The 20,111-nt window shown below is 37.7% G+C and overlaps 2 protein-coding genes across 4 annotated transcripts in view; one reads left to right on the top strand and one right to left on the bottom strand.

Annotated features, from left to right (window-relative positions):
• The window catches only part of LOC128859794 (E3 ubiquitin-protein ligase listerin), a 45,951-nt gene extending 42,697 nt beyond the window's left edge, over window positions 1–3,254 (bottom strand). For both annotated transcript variants that reach the window (XM_054096879.1, XM_054096880.1), the window contains exon 1: window positions 3,146–3,254. In XM_054096879.1, the coding sequence (XP_053952854.1) occupies window positions 3,146–3,193 (48 nt within the window). In that variant the 5' untranslated portion in view covers window positions 3,194–3,254. The remainder of the gene's footprint in view (window positions 1–3,145) is intronic.
• Window positions 3,255–10,301: 7,047 nt separating this feature from the next.
• Window positions 10,302–20,111, top strand: part of LOC128859793 (uncharacterized) — a 52,708-nt gene continuing 42,898 nt past the window's right edge. Inside the window, exons 1-3 of one of the 2 annotated variants that reach the window (XM_054096877.1) lie at window positions 10,302–10,428; window positions 10,628–10,920; window positions 17,201–17,328. In XM_054096877.1, coding sequence (XP_053952852.1) covers window positions 10,684–10,920; window positions 17,201–17,328 — 365 coding nt within the window. In that variant the 5' untranslated portion in view covers window positions 10,302–10,428; window positions 10,628–10,683. Of the gene's footprint in view, window positions 10,429–10,449; window positions 10,547–10,627; window positions 10,921–17,200; window positions 17,329–20,111 lie in introns of those variants that run through there. The other variant, XM_054096878.1, reaches the window with a different exon arrangement.

Raw genomic sequence — 20,111 nt, 5'->3', positions numbered from 1 at the left:
GTCCTACCAAAAAAAAAAAAATTATTTTTGCCATATGTCATCCGCGGACAGTTTTATTGATAACGTCTCGTTCATATTGGAGCAAAAGGTATATATATAGTATACATATAACCTAAGGGTGCAAGGACACGACCCTGTGGAACACCTTGCTTAATTTTCCTGTTTGGATGTTTGGTCTCTAAAAATCACGAGTGGCGAGCGCGCAGATAGTTAGCGGACCAGCTCTTCAGCCCTGTGGGACTGTGAAATGTCATCTAGTAGCGTGGAATGCTTGACAGTATCCAAAGCCTTCAAGTCCAACCCTACTGGGACAGACCTCGCGATACTGTGAACTCGTTGGAAGCCATGCTGATGTGGGACTGGGGCCAGGTGTTTCATTTAGAGTGGGAGTAGAAGGGCTTCAAGTGTCTTCACTACTGGGAAAGAGTTATCGGCCGATAAGATTCCCCTTGGTTGGCGGGATCCCCAGGTTTCAGAAGTGGGACCACTCTCCCTGCTTTCCACTTATCAGAAATAATTAGTGGTCAAGGACAGATTGAAAACCCTTGTGAGATACCCTACTCCCAATGGACCCAGGTTTTTCAGCATCAGCTGATGATTTGGATTTGTTGACGGCCCCTGAACCTCATCCAAAGAGAGTAAGGGGCGCACTCTTGTTCGTTAATTTGAGCACCCGTCTAGTGGCACGACGGTTGGATCTGTCGGTCGGAGGATGCAATATGAATTGCCGGCTAAAGTAGCTCGCGCATCTCTTCGGGTCCGATGAAGTAGTCTAATACAAGCGATAGCATAGGTCTCCAGGTTTTGCTATTTAGCTAGCTATTTTTATGTCAGGCAAGCTGCCGCAATTGCTCACTTCCCTGGAGGGGGCGTCGTCATTCACAGTGCTAAATGTCGGATAGTCTATCTGCTCTGCCAAGTGATGTCCGCTACGATCATTTGTCAGGCTTGAATGCCAAAGATCGTGATGAGCATTAAAGACACTTACTACCAATCGGTTTTCACCTCTGACGAGCGCACCTATATCAGGGTGATATCCAGCCGGGCAGCGGATGACAGGTGGTATATAAATATTAAAAATTTCGACCTCGGCATCGCCTGACCTATACCTTGGTATTTTAAGGTGCTACCCGTGCGGTCGATGCCTTCGTCGATCAGATCATACTACACTGTGTAGTGAACTATAAATGCTAGGCCATCACCATTATCTCACCTGGTTATCAGGGAAGAGCTAGCGTGCAGCTTGGTTTCTTAGACCGCATCTATTGGGATTCCGTGCCGGCTCATGAAGTCGACGATTTCATAGTAGTAAATGTATTTTGTCCTGAATCTCGTCAGAGTAGTTGAATTGATGCCTTCTGACGTGCCTGGCAAGTGGCTCGTTGTTCTAGCAAGAGTGAAACCTCCGGTAGTTTTTCCCGACCAAGGTCTGCGCCGCAATAAACTAGCCCTGTCTGTTGAACCGTTACTACAAAGTATAATGTTGCGATGTATTGTATACAGCAATGCAAAACTCTAATCGGGCAATCAGACTTAGGCGGAGGGCAGTGTAATAAACCACAAAAGTTCGCAAAGAAGACACGAGACGCCACGTTCACAAATTACGATAATTATTAAGCACATGTACACATATATGAGCTGAGGTGCATTTGCACAAAGTAATCACAAAAACTTAGAAATGCTCGGAACCTTTTTCGGTAAAGTGGCATGAACGCTACAGAAGAGTTTGTGAGTTCATAGAGAATGACGAACGAAGTGGGCGACCATCGATAACGAAAACTTATGAAAACATCAATAAAGTGAATGATACGTTGATCAATAAACACAAATTAACCATCAGACCGACACACTGTAGTTAAAGACTTGGGTTTGCGTCGTGTTGCTGCAAAATTGGTCCCAAAGGACCTGAATTGCATGCAAAAAAAAGGAATTCCAATATTCACCAAACGCTCTCTTACTGGAGGAGAGACGTACGTTTATGAGTACGACACGCAATCCAGACATCAGGCGAGTGTACAGAGAGCTGCAAATGAACCAAGACCAAAAAACCACGTCGTTTTCAGTCAAAAGAATCGCATGGATTAGAACGGTATTGCACACCACGAATTTTTTCCAGGTCAGACAGTTAATATATATGATACCATTACGTTGTTCACGTGAAGCAATTCGCAAAAAAAAAAATTTGTGGGAAAACAACTGATTGGCTTTAATTAAGGCAACGTACCATCACACAGTCCCACCATTGTCCGTACATTTTTTACAAAGAACGGAACGAATACCATCCAAGAGGCATCGAGTTTACCTGATACGTCTACCTGTCATTACTTACTCTTGGAAGAAGGCTGCGCACCCTCGATACAGCATTTCTAACCGATGTAGCGGATATAGCCCATCTAAAACTAACGAAGCTCTGCTCGTTTATTAAAGCAACCGGATGGTTTGAAAGGGAACACGTAGAGTAAGGATAAGCTCCAGTGGTATCACAATGGACCTGCCGAAGGTCTAAGTGTGTCTTACGACAACCACCCTACCTACCTACCTACCTACTCTTGGAACGAGTCAAAAAACTACTACGGAGAACGCGTTATAATAGCCGAAAGTAATGGAAAACTCGATGACAGCTCTTATGGCCATACTGAAAATAGAGTTACAGAAATGTTTCAATAGCTGTTGTTTGACCAAGCTAATACTCTTATTTGTGTTGAGCGTCTTGTTGTTTTCCACTAATGGAACAACCAAGAGTTTTATACCGAGTCCGAAAGCCAGAGGTTTTTATAAGCTTTTTTATATGAGAAACGCTCTGGGACGTTTGCTGCCATGGGGACAAACGCTAATAGAAAACGTTGCCTATCATTTATTGTTTCGAACCCGGGGACTACCGAATGAAAGTCACACACCAACGATTCGGATACGGCGGCCGCTCCATAAATAATTAAAAAGTTAGCGCAAATGTAGTTTTAAATTAAAGTTTGTACTCTGGGACAGGTCAACCATTTTAGCCTGAACTCATTGGATTATTAACTGAACCGCACACCTAGGATAACATGAGAATATAATCAAAACAAAAAACTTAATAATACAAGTTAATACTCCTACTACCACTAGTCCTTATTAATGTTCGTAGATGGGCACTATTATCACTTACTTTTGCATTATTTTTAATGCGAAAGCCGTTCTTCGCTTTGCTATCCATTATCGAATTACACTTAATCCCTTTTGCGAAATATAAACTATTAACCGATAATTTTAAACTCGATATCAAGCAATGAGAATCTATTGAAGATTGTTTAAGCTATTCGCACACGTAGCTCAATATCTCGACACTCAATTGTTCATTTTATAACAACTGTCAAATTTGATTGCATTTGAAATTAACCATTGAAATTAATCAAAAATTCAGTATCGAGATACCTAGTAAGGTAATACCAGCGAAATGATGGGTAGAAGGCTAGCGTCAGCCACAAAATAATATAAGAGGAACATACATCTTCCAAAAATCGTTGATTATAATGCGTGGAATGTTAAGACGAACTAAATTGGCAACAGACGGGAATCACCACGAGCACATTTTTGACCGTCACTTAAGAGAGGTTTCACCGTCAATTAAGACCGTTTAAACTTAACAGAGGTTGAGTGTTCTTCCCTTCTTCTTGCTCAGAGCGATAACCGTTTCTGCGATTTTAGCCGAGTTTAACAAAGCGCGCCAATCGTTTCTTTCTCATGCTAATCGGTGCCAGTTGAAAACATCAACTTAGAGTTTAAAACTATGTTGACCTTCGACTACGTGGAAAATTTTACGATTTTTTCTTATAAGGATGTTAGCTTATGTAACTCGTAGCTACGGTGGACATATCTCATATATCTTATTCAAAAAAATAAATACCATGCTCCTCGGGACAAATTGAATTTCTAAAATACTAAGGCTAAAAAGTCCATTGTATTCAAAGCTCTGGAAGATAAAACGATTGATAGAGAAAATGCGCAGTTCTATCCGAGTCCTCTAAGCAAGGCTGGCAAATCGGGACTACAATAATCCCAATGGTGGTCATACGCTGTTCCCATGGGTTGTGTTCTGTAATAATATCGACCATCAGTCGATCGTCTTTTTTACCAGGCTTTAGAAGCAAGTTCGACAGTTTTCTTTTCGGGCTTGTCACTTGTCACACTTTGCAGTTCTGCAGCGTTCTAAACTGAAACATTCAACGGCATGCGATAAACTCAGTCCACCTTGGCTCCAAGAATTCGAAGTCTTTTTTTATTAATTCCCTTGAAATTTAAATATGAATCCGTACAAAAAAGAAGTCAAAGATAAATAAAGGGTGCTAGTTTTTGCTACTGAAGCCGAAAATATTAATTTATTGTATATATCAAAAGTCATCCTTGACAAACTGGATATATGTTTGCATATGATATTTTAAGTATCTAATTAAATTATAATTGTATTATTATTAAGTGTATTATCAAAATTATTTGAAAACAATTAAAGTAATTTGTCCAAACATGTTGATTAAAAATAAAAAGTAAACTGTGTAAACCATTCATTTACTTCAAGGATTAGTATTGAACCATTGAATAACTAATAACATAGAGTCAAAATCTCGAACAAACATTATTTTATATGTGGGCTGTACTCCTGGTATTTATTCAAATTCCATGTAGTTTCAACTAAAGGGTTTTTCAATAAGGGCGGGTAGATGTTGAAATGGAATAAAATGGCGTTTGCTGTGTGGCACGTAGCGCCGTCCTGCTGGAACCACATGTCGTCTAGGTCCATATGGTTCAATATGGGCCATAAGAAATTGGAAGGGCCACCACGTCTACCGAAAATTGGGTGCAATGCGCGCAACGTTTGCGTTAATGAATACTCATTTTGATAATAAAGTTTTATCATTTGAACGTGCTGTTCAATCGCCTAACTTACCATGATGATTTGGCATAAGCAACTGAATAATAAACAAAAGATTTGACAGATGTCATCAAAACAAAAAGGCTGCCACAGGGCGCCGAAATCGACCCGCGCCAATTGAAAAACCCTTTACATTGTTTGTATGAAAAGAAGAGGATACGCATATCACAGTGTCGAGTTATGAAGGCGACCAATGATGGCTTTGCTCGCATAGACAAAAAGTAAACGACGCAGAGTGCTGCGGCTCTCGTTTGTAAAAATGGGTAAATTGATAAATTTTCCTAAAAATTGTTTCTAGGTTGGCGGGACTACGCTAACTCCCTGCTATACGTTTATTTATTATTTTTTTTTTTCTTTTGTTTTTCAAAACGTTTATATTTTCCATGAAATTAAGGCTAAACTGATGACACAATTTTTCTTTTTGTGCGACGCAGCCAAGGAAATGCCGTGTCGGCCGTACAGAAAAATATCACGATTCGCTAAAAATGATTCCATTCGTTGGTATAAGCAAAACGTATATGTAAATATAGATGCACTACAGCACCAAAAAAGCAGCAGTCTTGTTTCAAAGTGAATTTCTAGTTTCACGGCTATAATACTTATACCTTTGCTTCGGAGTTCACAGCGCGGTTAAATGAATCCTTCATCTTGTTACTCCTTATCTGGGTACGTTGCCTTATATGCTGGTATAATTCATACATCCTGCAGTGTTCCCCAACGACTACCTTCGTCTATGGCAAGACCGGCACCTCTTCCAATCGCCAAGTTCCCTGAAAGGATTAAATCGCTTCCAAAGGTGGTCCTTCCGGGTGATTGGCCAGTAGCTTCATGTACAGCTACGTGATAGGTCAACAGGAACATTTGGGTGTGTTTCTCCCAATTTCGTTCACACTTTCCAAATACCTTTCGGAGGTGCTCTTCCAGAGCACGGTTGATCTTTCGACCATTCCATCTGATTGCTGGTGTAAGGGTATTGTACGTATTTTCTTAATTCTTATCAAGCAACACATCTCTTTGAATACAACTCATTAAGTACTCCAAACCGAGTGATCAAATTCTGCACAAAAGCCTTAGTAATGGCTTTGGCCTCTTGATTTGGTACATAACATACCAAACATAACAACAATACATATTTGTTGCCCGACTTGTTGGAAACGGATGTTGAACCTAGAACCTTCTATTGCCATTTCAGTTTTAGATGGTCTCTTTCCAGAGTCCTTCGCTACCACGATCTTTCCTAGGTCAACATCAAGGCGAATCTATTAAAGGTGGTATCGGTAAATCAGCTGATTTTTTTTTCTTTCGCAGTGTTCATGTGGCTGTCAGTGCAGAATTAAAGAAGCCAAGTTCTTTTTTTTTTGTTAATACTTTGCTTTGACAATCTTACGTACAAAATATTGTTGTTGGTCTAGTGCCACCATCGTTAATGAATCAAGGCGCATTTAGTATCATTTAACTGACTTCTTATTGCACTCGGTTCCCATTCATCATCGAGTGGCAAATGCATTAGACTGATATCAACTTCCAATCCACCGTGCAATTTATCCTTCTGGATGCTTGACATCTGAATGTGCGTGGTCTGTTCTTAATTTGAATCATTGACCGTACAAGTATTTGTGGAAATTTTTTACGTGTTTTACCTGTTATTTATCTCCGGCTTTCCGAGCACTCTGCTATAGTATGCGATCATTCTTTCTTGCCCATTGATGATCTGTGACAGTACTCCATCTATTTGCTTGATCGCTTTCTCCTGTTTCTTGTGCAACACAAATGAGATAGAGATTGTGGAGACTTCGGGCAACATTTGCGAATCCTGGAACAAAACGACGGTAATACGTTCACAGTCCTAAGAAACTTCGCATTTCGTGCACATTTTTTGGTCGTGGCCAATCTTTTACTAATTTTATTTTCATCTCGTTCCTCTTGAGGCCCTCGGTTGACACCTTATGTCCAAGAGACGTGACTTCTGTTTTAAACAAGGCACACTTCTTCGGATTCAATCGTATTCCCACGGAAGCAATGCACTGAAGGACTTCTTCCAAATATTTCAGATGTTGGCTAAAATTTTTACCCATGAATGTGATGCCATCCTAATAGACTAAACACATTTTCCAGTGGAGTCCCTTCAGCACATCTCCATCAGGCGCTCAAAGAAACGCATCACAGAAACTGCCACAACCCATCTTCTATACTGAAGACTGTCTTCTTACAATCGCAATCTTAAGTTTCCACCTGTAAATTTTTCAATCAAGCGCCGGATAAAGTGGTAATGAGTAGCTGTCCATTTTCGGAACTTCATTCACCTTTCTATAATCCACACAAAATCGAGTGCTTCCATTATTTTTCTTAACCAGCACAACCGGTGAGCTCTACGGGCTTATTGATGGCTCAATAATTCCACTTTACTGCATATCCTGGATTATCTGATCAGCTTTTTCGCGCTTTGCTAAAGGAACTCGACGGGCAACTTGGTGAATGGGCTTTGCATCACCTGTATCTATTCGATGGTTCACAGTGGCAGACTTCCAAAATCACCGTTGAATAGGTAGCCGTATTTCTCCGGCAATCTCTTAACTTTCGTCTTCTCTAGTCCTATTACTTTACGCAACCAACTCTTTATGAAATTGGAAGTTACTCTTCCTGCTTCCTGAATTCTTCCCCTTTCTGTTGTGGTCCATCGCAGTTTACTATGGCTTCTACAGTCCGGCGATTCCCAATAACAGCTTCTCTATTCAAAAAATCTGGTTACTTGAAATTATTTAGGACTCTTACTGGAACCCTCTTGTCTTTTTCCGATCACACTATTGTCCTTCCCACGATTATGCGCGTCGCGTCCTTAGCAGCTGCTATGACCCACACTTCGCCTGTCCCACAGCCTCCTTCTACATTAACCCATATGACTGCTTCAGATTTTGGCGGAATCCGTTGAATGAATCGAACCATTTTTTACATACATATGTCCTTTCTAGGAATTTTGATTAGGTTGGTGGTCACACCATTGGCTTGAATGACTTTAGATTATTTTTGGCGCTTTCCTTTCAATGGCAAATTTACTGATGGTGGAAAAGGCTGTGCTGCCAATTTGCTGCGAAGCTTGTCACAGCTTAGCGACAGTGATTTAGAAAAATCCAGATTTTTTCTGTGTGACGTTGCTACTTATCACTTCATCAGTTTTGGATAGGTTTTTTTTTAGTAAAGCTGATAAGTGTTGCACTTTGTACTTATCAAACATACGTATCAACTAATCGAAAAATGAGTACAGAATCTTGGAAGTACTGTTAATTTTTGAATCAAACTGTTGGAATATTTTTTTAGCGAAAGTAAGCAGTTAATGTTAATATGCTGAGATTAATCGACGCTATTCTCCGCCAAACAATTACCTCTATTTTGACTTGAAATGGCACTGATTTTCACCTATTCACTGTGACGAATAGCAGGTGTCGTTTAGCTGAACTCAAACCCGCTTATCCAAGAGCAATCTGTATATAGCAAAGGGATAGCGTTTGGTCTCATCTATACTTGAATGAAAATAGTTTGAAATTTAATAAAATCCGGCATAAGTCAATCCAACTCTCATTCGAATTGGGGTCGACATAGCGAATTTTTTTCAGCTAAGCAGTCATCTCGGTCAAAGTTGTTACTTTTGTGTCAGACAAGAGCACTGGAGCTCGTTTTTGCTTCCCCTACCTCTTGTTAAATAGTATTTATCTCATAAAAATAATAAACAACTAAGCTAAAATGCGACTGTCAGACTTGAGAGAAAATAAATAAATAATACTGTGCGTTTGCCAAGTGGCACAATCGTTCAAGTCACATGCATATATCATACTTCTATCTGTGGACAAGCAACAAAGCAAATGTAAATTTAAGATTTACAGTTAGTAACTGAACTATCACCAAAATGAAGAAAACATTTTTTTCTTAATAACTGAACTATCATTATAAGAGGAGCTCCGCAAAACCCCCCAAAGGGTGTAGGCGCCAATTATATAAATATATATATAACAAAACGAAGAGAAATTCCTTATTGGTAAATAGTAGTTACTGACTTCTATTACTTGACTGGCTTCTAATATTGCGATTTTTGACTTTTAAATTAAACAAGCTAGAGAAAAAATGGTGCGTGTTTCATTTCGAATGTATGAGTTATAAAAATCCCTCCAAATGCATTTCTTTTCGTTTTTATGTCAACGACCCTGACAGAAATTATGTGTATAATTTCTAATGTTTGACAGTTTATATTGCTTTTGCTTACTCTCCCTCTTAATAAACAAATAATTTTGTTGTAATCTTAATTCTATCACCTTTGCAATAAATGTAAATGTAAATGTAAACACAGCTTGTGTAATGTATTTTGTTCTAGCCTTAGCTCCCTAGAATCCGAGAACTGTGCAAGTTTGCTCCTTCCGAATTTGCTGTAGCGTCATGCTCTGAGAATATGCAAAGAAAATCAGAGGAAATATTTGTATGTTAAGAGGTGAAAGCAAGAGAAACTACCAAACGCAAGCGGGAACGTCCCGTGTTGATATCCATGTATGGGGAGTATATTTGCTAAAGCAACAACAACGATAACAACCAAACACAAGAAATTTAACGCACACAGCATTATTTCTTTCCACAGCGTCCTCCGCATAAAAACGTAAAGAAACTGCTTTAGGAATCTTCTTATTTGCTTTCACACTTTATCACGCGGCACTCTCTTCGCATTAGTTTGTTTAGTAAAATCACAATATTACGAAGCTATTCATTGAATTTTTACAAGCGTGTAATTTCTCTTTCGTTTGTTTGCTTTGTATTTGGAAGGGAGCTGACGTCCGACTTGTCAAAATCGCGAAAAGTAAAGTAACTGTTTTTTAATGGCGCCACCTAAGGTACTTAATTCGCTTTGGTTGTAACCCAAGAATGATGGAATACAAGATTGCGCTTCCTGAATTCGCCGTGTCGTAAGAGCCTTAGAATAAACAAACAAATGGAAGACGAATTACTTATTTACGAAGAGCAAGGGTACACACATACCGTTTTGCCTAGGTGTTATCCGTATAAAAAACTTTTTCGGTATGTTTATAGTTCGTGCTTTCACAATTTAACACGCGGGACTTAGTTTTCATAAGTTTGTTTAGTTTAAACCTTCAAATCACAATATTAGCAAACTATTTATTGAATTTTCACAAACATGTGATTTCTCAGCCTTTTGTTTATTTTATATAGTTAGGGTGCCTGATTTGTCAAAATCGTGAAAATAAAGCAACGGCTTTTAGAAGACGCCACCTTCTGGATTCAATTCGTCTTGCCAAGTTCTTTCGTTTTTCGAAAGAAATGTGTGTACCTTAGTAGAACATGTACCTTTGAGTTCCGGTATTCGATAGGAGTTTATTTATATCGACTTTTGATGTATGCGGTTTATTTATGGGATCCAATAGCGATGGAACTATATTAAATATGTTGAGCTATTAATGTGCAATTGATTGTTACCCCGTTTTGTTCATTCGATTGTGTGAAATCAGGGATTCTAGTCGTGATAAGTATGTATCTTAGCAAGAGTAGATAAACGATTTCCTTGTGTTATATGGAATTAGCGTTAAAATGTTTCTTTCGCTTATTGCTTTCTTTAACTTCATGGGCATGCGTGTCAACTGCGTGGTACACATTTATTTTATGCAATTATTATTTGCGATAAATTATTGATCGCGCATTTGTAAAAAGCTATACTATCTGTTTCAGGTGCTCCTAAATCGAGTTGAAAAGTAATAAGTGATTGGTAAATATACACCAAAGAAATGAGTATCACCCATGATTACGGATTGGTTACCACCGAAGTGAATTCTGTCTTGGGAGCTAAAAATGATTTCAAAATTAGTGAGAAAGAATGTGATGGAGTGAACAAAAACGGACTGAATTCTAAAGAAATGTCATGGCAAGCTCCTAGTGCGCAAGGATTGTACGACCCTCGTAATGAACATGAAGCATGCGGGGTCGGCTTTATCGTTTCTATTGACGGGACACAGTCACACAAGGTAAAAACTTAAGATTTTTTTTTTTAATTTTTCTTTCGTGTACTAGGATTTATGGGATTTATTCCTCATAAATATTTAGGTACGCTGATGGAGTGGTAGTCTTTAGCTTTAACGTAGAACCGACTGTCGTGGGAGTGGGGTAGAGAATACTGGTGTCATGCACATTCTAAAGACAATTGGTTGAGATTAAACTAAGGACTGCCAAATATGCAAAATATATAAAGTGTAAAAAATGTATAAAAAAAGTTCTATCAAATATGTGTCTGTCAGTAAAATGAAGAATAAATTCAATTCAATTTTGGTTTTTCACCTTAAGCATCACTAGTTGGATAGGGCTGGAATTTAGAACAATGTATATTTTGGAATTTCTGGCAAACTATAATGTTTTTTTTAATGAAACTTGGTGGAGATGTTAGTGAGGTGTTAAGGAACACTCTTTATAACTTTAAATTATTCGGGAAATAATAATTTTTTAATTATTTACATTCAAAATGCCCTCGGGAACTTCACTATAATTTGCCACATTACACTCTATATTTTTTAACATTTCACTAAAATTCACCAAATATACACTCCCACGCGTGTTTTTACCGATTTTTATGCTAATATTCTAATTATATCTATTAAAATTAAATGCAAATTCATTTGACTATGCAATCACATTCCAATTTTAAGCGCGAACAAGAAGAAGATTGGAATTACAACAGTATGGTGTTGCCGGATGCCTGCAAATGAAAACAAAAATTAAGTACTTGAGTTTAGTGTTAATGATGGGAATGGGGGTTGTTGTTGTTGTAGCAGCATAAACATTCCCCATACTTACATACGGGGAATGCTGCTGGAGTGACAGTCCTTGACCGGATATAGATCCGGGTCGTTTCAGTAACGTAGAACCGACTGTCGTGGAAACGTTTTCTCCTACGCGATAAGGAGTTCCACGCAAAAATACTGTGTTAATTAATTTAATTTAATTTTAATTATTGTGCCTGCTTACTACATACACGCATATGACGTTTTAATTTTGGGTTCAATGGTTTTAACACGGAAAGGAGTTTTACGCAAAAATACTGTGCATTGCGTAGCCGGAGTTGGACTGATGAGGGTTATTTTTTTGAAGCGCGGCCGAAGGCCGCCCACGCGAAAAGGAGTTCTACGCAAAAATACTGTGCATTGCGTAGCCGGAGTTGGACTGATGAGGGTTATTTTTTTGAAGCGCGGCCGAAGGCCGCCTACGCGATAAGGAGTTCCACGCAAAAATACTGTGTTAATTAATTTAATTTAATTTTAATTACTTTATTATTTTTTGTGATACGCTTAATATCATTGTTTTTAAGTTTAAATGAGTTGTATGTTTTTATTTTCAAAATTATTTCACAACTTTAAATTACAGCAAAAAATACTGCAGATTTACAATGAACCTTCCACTGAACATCCCTGCGTGCGAACGTCGTTTTCATTTCAGGTGTATGGCAACACCAACTTTTCGCTAAATTATAGAACTTTAACATTAAATTACTTAAAAACTATAAGCCTCCGGCAGGATCTGTTTTCAGTTTTAAGATGGGGATACACCCCTCTATCACCCCCTTTTTACCGTTTTTTCCAAAGCGATATACATTATACTAAATTTTAGCCTTGGATAGCGTTGCATTGTGATTTGCTGCATTGTGGTATACATGTTATTATCTTTTCTTTAGTTTCTGCACTTCGAAATGCACAAATATGATAGTGAATATCTGCTGCTTATGGCTAGAACACCAATAAGGTTAAGGTTATGACTTTATCGTATGATACCTCTACTTTGAGTTTAAGGATGGAGAAGGGGGGAATATTCGGTAGAATGCCGCAATATTTGAAAAAAAGGATGTAAAGGGGGATAGAGGGATTTATCCCCATCCTAAATCTGCAAACTGGGTTCTACAAAGCCTTATAGTTTTTAAGTACTTTAGTGTCAAAATTGTATAATTCGGCGAAAAGTGAGTGCTGCCAGTTACCTCAAAACAATAATGCAGATATAGAATCTTAGAATTTTACAGAGACGTTAACTAACTTAAATTTGTAGAATTTTTGCGTTCCCACGACGGGACTGAAACTACCCGGTTTTATAGCCGGTCAAGTACTGTCACTTACATACATACATGTATGGAGAATGTTTATGCTGCTACAGTAAGAGGTTGTTTGTAAATTTTTATAATTTTTTCTTAGAATCCTTTCCACGGAGGCGGCCTTTAGCTGCCTTTCATGGAAGCAACGCTCATCAGTCCAATTCCAGCTACGTTATCCATAGTATTTTTGCGTCAAATTCCTTTTTGGGTAGGCGGCCGGCCTAAACAAAAAACTCTCAAATTAAAACGTCATACGCAAGTGTATAATACGGAGGCACGATAGCCACCATTCCCATCTTCAATACTAAACTCAAATACTTTATTCTTGTTCTTAATTTTATTTTAATGTGTACATCCGGCAACACAATGTTTTTTTCAACTACAATGAATTGTAACTCTTTAAAATTGGAAAGTGATGATGCTACAACAACAACAACATCCCCTCCAAGTTTATTTAAATAAATCAATACATACATATATGTTTATTTTTGCATGTTTGGTCGAGCACCTCCTCCTATTTGTGGCGTGCATCTTGATGTTGTTCCACAAATGGAGGGACCTACAGTTTCAAGACGGCTCCGAATGTCGGATATTTTTTACGAGGAGCTTTTTCAAGGCAGAAATACACTCGGAAATCATTATATTATATCATAATTTTTTATACTTATAAACCCAGAACAAGACTCCAATACCGCTCATTATTCAAACAGATGGTAATTATATGGCCTCGGTACCAAAATCAATATACATAGATAACAATATTACGTTTTGATCCTAATATTAATATTCCAGAAACAAAGTTTAATTCTTTTAAGGGGTTAGGGATTATTATTATTAGAATGCCATTACGCACTGCGACCAGAGTTGATCTATTGTGCAAGACCTATTTTTGTGACCCTAGAGTTTCAGGCTTTTTATAAATTTTAGCACTATTGTGGGTTTGTTGTTCCAAAGATTACATGGAGATACTACGATACCACCAAGGTGGTGAAGTCTTTGTCTGCCCAGCGCAGGACATTCACAAAGCACATGTTCTGAGCTTTCTATATCCATTTCGCAAAAGCGGCAGACATTGGTCTCTGATAGACCAATGTTATTTAAATGATACCTCAGGCTGCAGTGACCTGTGAGGTATCCTGTTAAAAGACGCAGATCTACTCTGTTTAGTGAGAGTAGCTTGTCTGATATTCCTTTGTTGGGACTAAGAAATTGTTTGGCTTGACGCTGACCGGCACAATTTAGCCAGTGTGCAGCAAATTTCCTTTCTTCCCATTTCCTGAGGAATTCATTAATGTGGCTTTTCGTGAGTCCACAGAAAGGCTCAGGACCAGTAAGTTAGGGATAGTCAGAGGCCCAAACAAATTATGATTTTCAATAATTTTATTTTTGCTAGTCAATTACTATATTTTACAAAAATAAAAACGTAGCATTAATACATAGCAACTTCGGTTGTCACGCCACCGGTACCCCACGATAACACAATTGCCATTCCTCCCATTGCGTAATGATACTTATTACTATCGTTTAAGTAGCATCCGGCTCCAGAACCTATTTCATTCTTGAAACCATCAGTAAAGAAAATATCCGTCAAACCTCTTTGAATGCACTATGGGTTATTCCATTGCTCACGCTTTCAAATGAAACTATTTACTATAAGGTCGTCCGTAGGTATCAAATACAGAGGTTACTGCTCAGATACCATCTTTCTCTGTGTCCCGAAGTTCCGTCTTCGTGCCAGAAATCCTATTTATGGAGCTTTTCAGAGCCTCAGTTAGCCTGTTTCCTCCTTTCTTTAGCATTGCTGGATATATTCCATCAGGTCCAGACTTAAAGTTTTCAAATGAAGATAAGGAAAGGCTTATTGATTCCTCTGTGACTGGCAATATAGATCCAGAAAATGGATTTCGGGTAGAGCGTTAAAGGATTCCGATTTGGTAATCAGGCTTTCGAATGGAATCCAGCCTTCCAGCGGTGTAGCTGTTTCCTTCCTTTCTTCGGCTGTACTACAGAAATTTCTTAAGATTCAAGTTCGGCCTACCTCACTTTTTTTATATTTTCTCTGTGTAAGTCGATGATTGGTGCAGTCTACTTCTGTTTGGGCTTGTAGGGCCGAAAATTCAGGGTTCTACCAAGGGACCGCTTTCCCTTGTCTGCTTTGCCTGGTTGAGCACAGTTCCTCAAATCAATTGTTTAATGTTCCTTCTAATTTCTCAGTAGTATCTTCAATTATTTCTATTGATTTAAGTTTTTTCAGGTTTGGTATCCTCTCTTTTACAAGCTCACCATACCTGTCCCAGTCCATATTTCGGGGATTCCCACCAGAAAGTATTTATATATGTAGTATCAATTCCAGGTGGAATTCGATAAGACGATGATCTGAAAGAGTGTGTTACCAACTAACCTATTGGTAAATGTTAAATCAATCACCCCTTGTCTTCTTTTAGGGAACAAAAGTTGGTTTAATTGGTTGGTTGGTTGGTAGAATAAACTCCAGTAACTTGAGACCCCTCGCTGTAGCCGAATGGGTTGGTGCGTGATTACCATTCGGAATTCACAGAGAGAACGTTGGTTCGAATCTCGGCGAAACACCAAAATTAAGAAAAACATTTTTCTAATAGCGGTCGCCCCTCGGCAGGCAATGGCAAATCTCCGAGTGTATTTTTGCCATGAAAAAGCTCCTCATAAAAATATCTGCCGTTCGGAGTCGGCTTGAAACTGTAGGTCCCTCCATTCGAATCCCCAGTAACTTCAGCTTTTTCACCAGTACTCTTCAGGTTCGCACCAGGTTTAACCGTTGTGAGAGACTTGCTCGGTACTAGAGATGCGTCTGAGTCTATTGACAGATTTTCCGCCATCTCCACATCCTCCAAAGATTGTTTAGTTGCCTCAGTTGATTTCGACATCGGTATATCGCTCTTACTCAATCTGCTCATCGTTGACATAGTTAATGTGCGATTTTTCACCGCGAATGGCGTGTTTCCTCCGAAAACCTGATCTTCAGTTCCGGACGTAAGGGGATGTGGGGTTCGGCCCTTCATATCCGATGCCCGAGCCACCGATTGGTCGACGGGAGGATATTCACAAAGGGAGATTACCTCGTGCAGATAATCCTTGTTTATCCTCCACATTTGACTAAGAGAAAAGAAAAAAGCGCATTGTATATCCACTGTCAAGTAAAGTAATAATGGGGACAAGGAAAGGAAGTGATAAGATGCCGGGGTAGGGAATAACAGGGGAATGTTGGTACGGTAATCTTAACATGGTGATTGAATGGCTACCAATTCCGTCGTTCCGCGGTTAGGGGGTTAGCCAATCCCCATGTGGAGCCTCCCCTTTTAGATCGTGGTGAGTTAGCCCTTATGAGATTTGGATTGAACCACCACGTAAACCTCATCCCCGTCACAATGTCACAAATGAAATAATTCTGGACATAGATGTGTTTAGTATGATCATGATAATTAGCGTCGTTAGAGTTTTTTTTTTGATACTGTAAATGGTCGGCGTATTTGGTATGTTGATGGTATTTATTTTGAAAAATAATTATGTTGAGGCAACAGAATGTAATATGGAAAAGCAATGGATGCTTGCGGTTTCGTTTCGTTAACCGTCGAACCGTCGTTTAAAATAAACGTTTATATAATATAATATATAATCCTACGAAGAAGTTGCCCCCATTATCGCTTTCAAACATACTTAATTTACGTTGAGTGTTATATAGTTTTCAAAGAGTTGGTAGCAATTGGCAAATGATATTAGATAACATCTCATACCACTGCGACCATAGAACTTCATTGCCAAGAGCCAAACTTCGGCTTTGCCATCCGTCAAGGATGAATTATTACTTTTAGCCTCTTGTAAATTATAAATTTATACCTTTTGAGAAATTTGGTTTAGTTGTTCGTTGGACTCTACATATGTATATCTTAAAATTTTAAAGGAAATTACATTTTAAAATGCAACGAAAACTATAAATAAAGAATGCTATTTTCTAATAGCCCAAAAATACAAAAGAAAATTGATGAGCCTCTAATTATGTACCGCATCTGTGAAACATTTCCATTTTTAGTGAATGACTGATACTATTATATAATTATTAATTTTGGTCTCTTATTTATAAAGTTATGAAAAAATGTTAGAAATAATACATTTTATTAAAAAAAAAATTATTTTAATAGATTTTGCGAGATGCACAGATTTTATCTGAACGGATGAATCACCGTGGTGCATGTGCATGCGACAATGATACCGGTGATGGAGCAGGAGTGAAGACGTCAATACCGCATAATTTGTATGCCAAGGAACTGTAAGTTCATTTTGAATAAATTTTTGAAAAGTAGATTTAGATCATTTAAACAAAAGCTTTCATGCCTATAATTTACAAATGCCATTATACCAGGCCATTCGTACTTATAGTAAACTGCGCTAATATCGAGAACGAAGGTTAGTTTTTATTGAAAATCCATACAATTCATTTATTCAAATATCACTATTCATTCATTATGAGCCATTTCATTAGTCTTTCCGTCAATTCTCAGTGTTCTCTCCGCAAAATACCGTTTTTTGATGTAATCTATGAATTGATAAATTTTGAATATTTCCGAAAGAACGGAAAGGACAGCAAAATTTTTTCCGCATGGTTAAGAACAACAAGTAAGCGTGTGGCGTTATGTCCGCTGAATATTTTTTTCAATATATTACATCTTTTGACACTTATTAATTTTTATGTCGAATTATGTCCAATTATGGAAATTTAAGCGTAACATTAAATCATTATTTAAAGTACATTTCTTTTTACTGCATAAGAGGGATAATGCATATAAGAATTATATGACATAGGACGGATAAATACACATACGAGTTATATACAATAACATAAAACGTAGAAGAGGTTGAAATTTATTTTAGTGATGAAGTATCTGCTAGGGCTGTCGAGGTTATTCGTTTTAGTCTTCGTTTTTGCGGTTCTGAATGTGAAAAATTTCCCATTTCTTCGTTTGTATGTGTCTGTGAATATGATTTGTGCTGCATTCTCGAAGGACGTCTTCCATAAATTTAATTTTCAGGTCCCTGTGTATATCGTCATTGGTTATGTACCAGCCTGCGTTTATGATAGTCCTTAAGATTTTGGATTGTAGTCGTTGCATTATTTTATTTGTTTGCTGTCCCCCATAGTTCGATGCCATATTTCCAGATTGGAGTTATAAGAGTTTTGTAGATTAAATAAAGGGTTTTCCAATAAGAGGTGTTATTTTGATAAAAGATCAATGGTTTTGTTGTTTGTGTGGCACGTAGCGCCGTCTTTTTGAAAATAAACGTTGCCCAGATCAATACCATCCAATTCCGGCCATAAAAAATTGTTAATCATCCCTCAATAGCGCAATCCATTCACCGTAACTGTTGCTCCAGCTTCATTTTCGAAAAAGTAAGGTAAACAGTCACACGTTGAGGATAGAGAGGCTTTTCAACAATAACTCTTGGATTTTCTGAGCCCAGATCCGACAATTTTGCTTGTTGACAAAGCTACCGAGGGAGAAATGGATCTTATCACTCAAGATGATTTTTCGAAAAGAAAATATAATATTATATATCGCAAATAATTATTTTGCTTGATTTGGAGCAGAGAGTTCGTGACGAGAAAACGTAAGATAACGATTTTTAGTAAATTTTATCCTATTTTGAATTTGTTAATAGTGCTGAGACGCTCTCTTCGCGATGCCCAAAATCCACGAACGATGAGGTTTCTTTAGAGGTTTTTGAGGAACCTGAAGTACATGTTAGTTCCCTTACAAATATTTCAAGTCGTGATATTTTGAACATTCTAAAAAGACAACTTTTGCAAATGCCATATTTCCAGATTGGAGTTATAAGAGTTTTGTAGATTAAATAAAGGGTTTTCCAATAAGAGGTGTTATTTTGATAAAAGATCAATGGTTTTGTTGTTTGTGTGGCACGTAGCGCCGTCTTTTTGAAAATAAACGTTGCCCAGATCAATACCATCCAATTCCGGCCATAAAAAATTGTTAATCATCCCTCAATAGCGCAATCCATTCACCGTAACTGTTGCTCCAGCTTCATTTTCGAAAAAGTAAGGTAAACCGCACCAAACAGTCACACGTTGAGGATAGAGAGGCTTTTCAACAATAACTCTTGGATTTTCTGAGCCCAGATCCGACAATTTTGCTTGTTGACAAAGCTACCGAGGGAGAAATGGATCTTATCACTCAAGATGATTTTTCGAAAAGAAAATATAATATTATATATCGCAAATAATTATTTTGCTTGATTTGGAGCAGAGAGTTCGTGACGAGAAAACGTAAGATAACGATTTTTAGTAAATTTTATCCTATTTTGAATTTGTTAATATAATAGTGCTGAGACGCTCTCTTCGCGATGCCCAAAATCCACGAACGATGAGGTTTCTTTAGAGGTTTTTGAGGAACCTGAAGTACATGTTAGTTCCCTTACAAATATTTCAAGTCGTGATATTTTGAACATTCTAAAAAGACAACTTTTGCAAATGGTGGACGATGCTTTTACCAATAACAATAAATTATAAAATTTATTCATATTCATTTATTTTTTTCCATTCTTTTTTAATAAAAACTTTTGTTGATAAGCTACATTTGTTTAAAACTATTGTTTAAAGGTGATTCAATTATACCAAAATATTTAAGTTTGAAATAAAAATACTTCAAATAAGCTTTTTTTCTTTGGTAAGAAATATAATTCATAAATATTATTTATACATAAATGCCTCCTAGACAAAGTGGTCCAGTATTCTCTTACTTATAATTGGCTGCTCTGAAAAAAATTACTAGTTTGAAATTTTGTAATGTTTGTTGTATGGTCGCCATAGCCGAATGAGTAGATACTCGGCTAGCGATTGAAAATTCGTGAGCTCGAATCTCCGTGGACGAATAACCGAGTTAATATGTAAGAGTTTTCTAATGAATACAGAAAATATTAATTTTATATATTTCTAAATAAAACATTTTATGATAACGAAAATGAGGAGTTTTGTCATCAGTGCTGATTACTTTTTAACGAAATAAACGAAAATGAGTAGCTTTTGTGATCAGTGCTGAT

The sequence above is a fragment of the Anastrepha ludens genome, chromosome 4 (assembly GCF_028408465.1).
Source record: "Anastrepha ludens isolate Willacy chromosome 4, idAnaLude1.1, whole genome shotgun sequence".
In the NCBI taxonomy this organism is placed as follows: domain Eukaryota; kingdom Metazoa; phylum Arthropoda; class Insecta; order Diptera; family Tephritidae; genus Anastrepha; species Anastrepha ludens.
This window is presented reverse-complemented; position numbering and strand designations above follow the sequence as displayed.